The sequence below is a fragment of the Oncorhynchus gorbuscha genome, unplaced genomic scaffold (assembly GCF_021184085.1).
Source record: "Oncorhynchus gorbuscha isolate QuinsamMale2020 ecotype Even-year unplaced genomic scaffold, OgorEven_v1.0 Un_scaffold_11954, whole genome shotgun sequence".
Lineage (NCBI taxonomy): Eukaryota > Metazoa > Chordata > Actinopteri > Salmoniformes > Salmonidae > Oncorhynchus > Oncorhynchus gorbuscha.
This window is the reverse complement of record NW_025754403.1, coordinates 9-9,182: the sequence shown is the minus strand read 5'-3', so window position 1 is coordinate 9,182 and position 9,174 is coordinate 9. Positions and strand designations below refer to the sequence as shown.

Here is a 9,174-nt window from a genome sequence, read left to right as displayed (position 1 = left end):
GGCAACGGTGAGAGACTTGTTTCTGGAAAGGTGGATTTAAAAACAATAGAAGCTCGAATTGTTTGGGCACAGACCTGGATAGTATGACAGAACTCTGTAGGCTATCTCTGCAGTAGATTGCAACTCCGCCCCTTTGGTAGTTCTATCTTGTCGGAAAATGTTATAGTTTGGTTGAAATTTTCTGGATTTTGGCGGTACAGCCTTCTAAGCCAGATTCGAACCACAGCTAGGACATCGGGTTGGCAGAAGTGTGCTAAAACAGTGAATAAAACAAACTTAGTGAGGAGGCTTGAATGTTAACATGCATGAAACCAAGGCACACAGTTACAGAAATCAACAAACGAGAGCGCCTGGGGAATGGGAGTGGAGTTAGGTGCTGCAGGGCTTGGATTAACCTTTACATCACCAGAGGAACAGAGGAGGAGTAGGATAAGGGTGCGGGTAAAGGCTCTTAGAACTGGTCCTAGTGCTTTTGGAAAAGAGAGTAAAAGGAGCAGGTTTCTGGGCGCAGAAGAATAGATTCAAGGCATAATGTACGGACAAGGGTATGGTAGGATGTGAATACAGTGGAGGTAAACCTAGGCACTGAGTGACGATGAGAGAGGTTTTGTCTCTAAAGACACCACTTAAACCAGGTGAGGTTACCACATGTGTGGGAGGTGAAACAAAAAGGCTAGCTAAGGCATATTGAGCAGGGCTGGAGGCTCTACAGTGAAATAAGACAATCACTAACCAAAACAGCAATGGACAAGGTATATTGACATTAGGAAGAGACATGCGTAGCCGAGTTATCATATGGTCCAGTGATTAGCTAACCAAGCTGGAAACACAGCGATTCAGACAGCTAGCGGGCCGGGGCTAGCAAGCTAGCAGAAAGGCCTTAGGGGGACGTCGCGACGGAAGAGTCTGTTGAAGCGCCCTTGGACGGTTAGGTCGGCAGACCAGTCATGATGGCAGGGCTCTGTGTAGGCAGTAAAATGGTCCAAGCCAATTGGCAAAATATCTATTGTAGCCCAAGAGGTGGCTGATGGACCTCTTCAGCTAGCCGGGAGATGGGCCTAGCACGAGGCTAGCTCCAGGCAAACTGGTGCTTGCTTCGGGACAGAGACGTTAGCCAGGAGTAGCCACTCGGATAGCAGCTAGCTAGCTGCGATGATCCAGGTGAAAAGGTTCTGAGCTTGCGGTAGGAATCCAGAGATGTGGAGATGTGGTAGAGAAAAAGCAGTCTGATATGCTTTGGGTTGAATCGCCCTGTGCAGACTGGTGGGAGTTGATCGGGCTGAGGTTAGCTGATAACCGCTAGCAGTGGCTAACTGACTATTAGCTAGCTAGTTAGCTGGCTAGCTTCTGTTGGGGGTTCCGGTTCTAAAGTATAGAAAATAGCAGATCCATTCCACATTGGGTGAGGCGGGTTGCAGGAGTATGCTGAAATTGAGGTTAAAAATATTAAAAATATATAAGAAATATATACAAAGAAAAATATATATACACGGACACGACAAGACAAAGACGGCTGACTGCTACACCATCTTGGATTTTTGTCCCACTCCATTGAAGTTCCACAGGACACAATCAACAGCCTGATCAACTTTATGCAAATGGTGGTCACACCAGATACTGACTGGTTTTCTGAGCCACGTCCCTACTTTTTTTAAGGTATCAGACCAACAGATGCATATCTGTATTTCCAGTTTTGTGAAATCCATAGATTAGGGCCTAATGAATTTATTTCAATTGACTGATATCCTTATATGAACCATAACTCAGTAAAATCTTTTAAATTAGTTGCATGTTGCATTTAAATTTTTGTTCAGTGTAGCTGACTCATATTAGTGAAATGTATTATTCATATATGATAATTTTTTTGAATAATAAAAAGAGAATTGACTGTAATGTTCTTCATCAGCCCTATTTCTTAGCCTTGTATTGTAGCACCATCTAGTGTGGGACAACATTACTGTCCAATCCATTTTAATATTGGAGTTAAAGCTTTGATCTCCAGCTTCAGAAACAGAATAGCCACTTTGTTAGCTTCAGTCATTTTCATCCAAATGTATTTTTTTAACTCATGAGTGAATAAGAAGTAAAAACACCACTGAGGTTCAGGCTCTGTCATTCCAACAGATGAAACACACTATAACTTCTAAAATAACTAAAATAACAGAAATATAACAGAAATATAACAGAAATATAACAGAAATATAACAGAAATATAACAGAAATATAACAGAAATATAACAATCAAATAAAAGAGAAATGTGTTCCAAAGGGAAGGAGTGGTTATTACACTTAACCATGTGTACTTTTCAAGATCCTTCCTGTGTTCCATAACGGATATACTTTAGCTGTCCTTTGTGATTGGTCATTGTTCCTCATCCTCGAGCGCCAGAATTTAAAACTTAAATATGTACTTCCTGCATAGCAGAGGTGACCAGGAAGGCAAAGAACTGAAAAACAGACGGATGAAAACATTAAAATTCAGTACAATGCTGGGTATGAGTTTGAGTAGGCTTAAATGGACCAAATAGACATCATTCTAAATGGTACACAGTGGAATCATACATCTCTTATCTGACTTGTAGGCATATATTTAGCATTTTAATATTGTATAATTTAAAATCGCTGTAATCATAAATACTCAGTCATGTTTGTGGTATATTTTAAAAGTTGGCGTGATTTAAATTTCTGTCTGGGAGTTCTATGGTGGTTTTCTTACTGTGGATGCTACCCAGCAGTTGTAGTTATGGCGTCCCTTAACAGCATGGCTGATTGAGGCTGCGTCCACTGCTGCTAACACCACATACATCACTGTAGCACTACTGTTGAAGAACAGGCCCTGTAGAACACCACATACATCACTGTAGCACTACTGTTGAAGAACAGACCCTGTAGAACACCACATACATCACTGTAGCACTACTGTTGAAGAACAGACCCTGTAGAACACCACATACATCACTGTAGCACTACTGTTGAAGAACAGACCCTGTAGAACACCACATACATCACTGTAGCACTACTGTTACATCACTGAAGAACAGACCCTGTAGAACACCACATACATCACTGTAGCACTACTGTTGAAGAACAGACCCTGTAGAACACCACATACATCACTGTAGCACTACTGTTGAAGAACAGACCCTGTAGAACACCACATACATCACTGTAGCACTACTGTTGAAGAACAGACCCTGTAGAACACCACATACATCACTGTAGCACTACTGTTGAAGAACAGACCCTGTAGAACACCACATACATCACTGTAGCACTACTGTTGAAGAACAGACCCTGTAGAACACCACATACATCACTGTAGCACTACTGTTGAAGAACAGACCCTGTAGAACACCACATACATCACTGTAGCACTACTGTTGAAGAACAGACCCTGTATACATCATCACTGTAGCACTACTGTTGAAGAACAGACCCTGTAGAATGACAACAACAGGATTCCTGGCTGGCTCAGATACGGTAGGGTAGTACACATTATAGAATGGTTTCATTTGATCACATTCATAAAGACTTGGTTCATCTATTTGCTCTCTCCCCCAAAACCATCAAGGAAGTTACCTCCATTTGTTTTCTGTTACATAAATAGTCCACAATTATTCAATTACTAGATGTATAATAAACAACCTCAATCACTCAAGTTTCAAATAATGCACTGTTGTATTATGTGTTGTAGTATGTGTCATACCACAGTTGTCCAGGGGACCTGAGGGATCCTGTTGTAAGCCATGGTCAGGTAGATGATGAGGAAGATGACCGTCAGAACCCAGTACAAGATGGCCACAAACATGACCCACCCAAAGGCAGACACACGGAAGTACTCCGTCCCTGCTATCAGCATCCATACCAGCAGACCAAACACCTGAGGGGACAGGGAAGCATATAGCCAGCATTCCAAATGGTATCCTATTCCATTTATAGTGCACTACTTTTTAACAGGGCCCAAAGGGCTCTAGTAGAAAGTAGTGCACTATACAGGGAATAGGGTGCCACTTGGGATGCATCCATAGTCAGATATGGCTGTACTCTGGTGGTGTCTACTTTATGGTGTATTTAAATGCATTTGCTCAAATCAAATTTGTATTTGCCACATGCGCCGAATACAACAGGTGTAGTAGACCTTACAGTGAAATGCTGAATACAACAGGTGTAGTAGACCTTACAGTGAAATGCTGAATACAACAGGTGTAGTAGACCTTACAGTGAAATGCTGAATACAACAGGTGTAGTAGACCATACAGTGAAATGCTGAATACAACAGGTGTAGTAGACCATACAGTGAAATGCTGAATACAACAGGTGTAGTAGACCTTACAGTGAAATGCTGAATACAACAGGTGTAGTAGACCTTACAGTGAAATGCTGAATACAACAGGTGTAGTAGACCTTACAGTGAAATGCTGAATACAACAGGTGTAGTAGACCTGAATACAGTGTAGTAGACCTGTGAAATGCTGAATACAACAGGTGTAGTAGACCTTACAGTGAAATGCTGAATACAACAGGTGTAGTAGACCTTACAGTGAAATGCTGAATACAACAGGTGTAGTAGACCTTACAGTGAAATGCTGAATACAACAGGTGTAGTAGACCTTACAGTGAAATGCTGAATACAACAGGTGTAGTAGACCTTACAGTGAAATGCTGAATACAACAGGTGTAGTAGACCTTACAGTGAAATGCTGAATACAACAGGTGTAGTAGACCTTACAGTGAAATGCTGAATACAACAGGTGTAGTAGACCTTACAGTGAAATGCTGAATACAACAGGTGTAGTAGACCTTACAGTGAAATGCTGAATACAACAGGTGTAGTAGACCTTACAGTGAAATGCTGAATACAACAGGTGTAGTAGACCTTACAGTGAAATGCTGAATACAACAGGTGTAGTAGACCTTACAGTGAAATGCCGAATACAACAGGTGTAGTAGACCTTACAGTGAAATGCTGAATACAACAGGTGTAGTAGACCTTACAGTGAAATGCTGAATACAACAGGTGTAGACCTAGACCTTGTACAGTGAAATGCTGAATACAAACAGGTGTAGTAGACCTTACAGTGAAATGCTGAATACAACAGGTGTAGTAGACCATACAGTGAAATGCTGAATACAACAGGTGTAGTAGACCTTACAGTGAAATGCTGAATACATCAGGTGTAGTAGACCTTACAGTGAAATGCTGAATACATCAGGTGTAGTAGACCTTACAGTGAAATGCTGAATACATCAGGTGTAGTAGACCTTACAGTGAAATGCTGAATACATCAGGTGTAGTAGACCTTACAGTGAAATGCTGAATACATCAGGTGTAGTAGACCTTACAGTGAAATGCTGAATACATCAGGTGTAGTAGACCTTACAGTGAAATGCTGAATACAACAGGTGTAGTAGAAATGCTTACAGTGAAATGCTGAATACATCAGGTGTAGTAGACCTTACAGTGAAATGCTGAATACAACAGGTGTAGTAGACCATCAGGTGTAGTAGACCTACAGTGAAATGCTGAATACAACAGGTGTAGTAGACCTTACAGTGAAATGCTTACTTACAAGCCCTTAACCAACAGTGTAAACCTTACAGTGCAATGCTGAATACAACAGGTGTAGTAGACCTTACAGTGAAATGCTTACTGACAAGCCCTTAACCAACAATCCTTTAAGAAGTTAAGAAAAAAAGAAGTGTTAAGTAAAAATTAGAAAATAAAAGTTACAAATAATTAACCGGCAGCAGTAAAATAACAAGCGATGCTTTATACAGGAGGTACCGGTACAGAGTCAATGTGGAAACTATATACAGGAGGTACCGGTACAGAGTCAATGTGGAGACTATATACAGGAGGTACCGGTACAGAGTCAATGTGGAAACTATATACAGGAGGTACCGGTACAGAGTCAATGTGGAGACTATATACAGGGGGTACCGGCACAGAGTCAATGTGGAGACTATATACAGGGTGTACCGGTACAGAGTCAATGTGGAGGCTATATACTGGAGGTACCGGTACAGAGTCAATGTGGAGACTATATACAGGAGTGTACTATATACAGGGGTACAGAGTCAATGTGGAGGCTATATACAGAGTCAGGGAGGTACCGGTACAGAGTCAATGTGGAGGCTATATACAGGGGTACCGGTACAGAGTCAATGTGGAGGCTATATACAGGAGGTACCGGTACAGAGTCAATGTGGAGGCTATATACAGGAGGTACCGGTACAGAGTCAATGTGGAGGCTATATACAGGAGGTACCGGTACAGAGTCAATGTGGAGGCTATATACAGGAGGTACCGGTACAGAGTCAATGTGGAGGCTATATACAGGGTGTACCGGTACAGAGTCAATGTGGAGGCTATATACAGGAGGTACCGGTACAGAGTCAATGTGGAGACTATATACAGGGTGTACCGGTACAGAGTCAATGTGGAGGCTATATACAGGAGGTACCGGTACAGAGTCAATGTGGAGGCTATATACAGGAGGTACCGGTACAGAGTCAATGTGGAGGCTATATACAGGGGGTCCCGGTACAGAGTCAATGTGGGGACTATATACAGGAGGTACCGGTACAGAGTCAATGTGGAGGCTATATACAGGGGGTACCGGCACAGAGTCAATGTGGAGGCTATATACAGGAGGTACCGGTACAGAGTCAATGTGGAGGCTATATACAGGAGGTACCGGTACAGAGTCAATGTGGAGGCTATATACAGGAGGTACCGGTACAGAGTCAATGTGGAGGCTATATACAGGAGGTACCGGTACAGAGTCAATGTGGAGGCTATATACAGGAGGTACCGGTACAGAGTCAATGTGGAGGCTATATACAGGGGTACCGGTACAGAGTCAATGTGGAGGCTATATACAGGAGGTACCGGTACAGAGTCAATGTGGAGGCTATATACAGGGGGTACCGGTACAGAGTCAATGTGGAGGCTATATACAGGAGGTACCGGTACAGAGTCAATGTGGAGGCTATATACAGGGGTACCGGTACAGAGTCAATGTGGAGGCTATATACAGGGGTACCGGTACAGAGTCAATGTGGAGGCTATATACAGGGGGTACCGGTACAGAGTCAATGTGGAGTCAATGCTATATACAGGAGGTACCGGTACAGAGTCAATGTGGAGGCTATATACAGGGGGTACCGGTACAGAGTCAATGTGGAGGCTATATACAGGAGGTACCGGTACAGAGTCAATGTGGAGGCTATATACAGGAGGTACCGGTACAGAGTCAATGTGGAGGCTATATACAGGAGGTACCGGTACAGAGTCAATGTGGAGGCTATATACAGGGGGTACCGGTACAGAGTCAATGTGGAGGCTATATACAGGAGGTACCGGTACAGAGTCAATGTGGAGGCTATATACAGGGGTACCGGTACAGAGTCAATGTGGAGGCTATAATAGGCTAGGGGGTACCGGTACAGAGTCAATGTGGAGGCTATATACAGGGGGTACTGGTACAGAGTCAATGTGGAGGCTATATACAGGAGGTACCGGTACAGAGTCAATGTGGAGGCTATATACAGGGGTACCGGTACAGAGTCAATGTGGAGGCTATATACAGGGGGTACCGGTACAGAGTCAATGTGGAGGCTATATACAGGAGGTACCGGTACAGAGTCAATGTGGAGGCTATATACAGGGGTACCGGTACAGAGTCAATGTGGAGGCTATATACAGGAGGTACCGGTACAGAGTCAATGTGGAGACTATATACAGGGTGTACCGGTACAGAGTCAATGTGGAGGCTATATACAGGAGGTACCGGTACAGAGTCAATGTGGAGACTATATACAGGGGGTACCGGTACAGAGTCAATGTGGAGGCTATATACAGGGGTACCGGTACAGAGTCAATGTGGAGGCTTTATACAGGGGGTACCGTACAGAGTCAATGTGGAGGCTATATACAGGGGGTACCAGTACAGAGTCAATGTGGAGGCTATATACAGGGGGTCCCGGTATAGAGTCAATGTGGAGGCTATATACAGGGAGTACCGGTACAGAGTCAATTTGGAGGCTTTATACAGGGGTACCGGTACAGAGTCAATGTGGAGGCTATATACAGGGGTACCGGTACAGAGTCAATGTGGAGGCTATATACAGGGGTACCGTACAGAGTCAATGTGGAGGCTATATACAGGGAGTACCGGTACAGAGTCAATTTGGAGGCTTTATACAGGGGGTACCGGTACAGAGTCAATTTGGAGGCTTTATACAGGGGGTACCGGTACAGAGTCAATGTGGAGGCTTTATACAGGGGGTACCGGTACAGAGTCAATGTGGAGGCTATATACAGGGGGTACCGGTACAGAGTCAATGTGGAGGCTATATACAGGGGGTACCGGTACAGAGTCAATGTGGAGGCTATATACAGGGGGTACCGGTACAGAGTCAATGTGGAGGCTATATACAGGGGGTCCCGGTACAGAGTCAATTTGGAGGCTTTATACAGGGGGTACCGGTACAGAGTCAATTTGGAGGCTTTATACAGGGGGTACCGGTACAGAGTCAATGTGGAGGCTATATACAGGGGGTCCCGGTACAGAGTCAATTTGGAGGCTTTATACAGGGGGTACCGGTACAGAGTCAATTTGGAGGCTTTATACAGGGGGTACCGGTACAGAGTCAATTTGGAGGCTTTATACAGGGGGTACCGGTACAGAGTCAATGTGGAGGCTATATACAGGGGGTCCCGGTACAGAGTCAATGTGGAGGCTATATACAGGGAGTACCGGTACAGAGTCAATTTGGAGGCTTTATACAGGGGGTACCGGTACAGAGTCAATGTGGAGGCTATATACAGGGGGTACCGGTACAGAGTCAATGTGGAGGCTATATACAGGGGGTCCCGGTACAGAGTCAATTTGGAGGCTTTATACAGGGGGTACCGGTACAGAGTCAATTTGGAGGCTTTATACAGGGGGTACCGGTACAGAGTCAATGTGGAGGCTATATACAGGGGGTACCGGCACAGAGTCAATTTGGAGGCTATATACAGGGAGTACCGGTACGTAGAATGTATGCACACATGACTGTAAGTCGCTTTGGATAAAAGCGTCTGCTAAATGGCATATATTATTATTATTATTATTATTACAGAGTCAATGTGGAGGCTATATACAGGGGGTCCCGGTACAGAGTCAA

At 43.9% G+C, this 9,174-nt stretch overlaps 1 protein-coding gene across 3 annotated transcripts; it reads right to left on the bottom strand.

Annotated features, from left to right (window-relative positions):
* Positions 1-2,648: 2,648 nt before the first annotated feature.
* Positions 2,649-3,874, bottom strand: LOC124030481 (CKLF-like MARVEL transmembrane domain-containing protein 8). 3 transcript variants are annotated; one of them, XM_046341812.1, is made up of 2 exons: positions 3,707-3,874; positions 2,649-2,836 (listed from the first exon to the last, which is right to left on the bottom strand). In XM_046341812.1, exons 1-2 carry the CDS (start codon positions 3,857-3,859, stop codon positions 2,699-2,701), a joined length of 291 nt encoding a protein of 96 aa, XP_046197768.1. In that variant the 5' UTR covers positions 3,860-3,874; the 3' UTR covers positions 2,649-2,698. The 3 variants fall into 3 exon arrangements, 1 of the variants encoding a protein (XP_046197768.1); XR_006837973.1 differs by lacking the exon at positions 2,649-2,836 and adding an exon at positions 3,060-3,394; XR_006837972.1 differs by lacking the exon at positions 2,649-2,836 and adding an exon at positions 3,405-3,437.
* Positions 3,875-9,174: the final 5,300 nt, after the last annotated feature.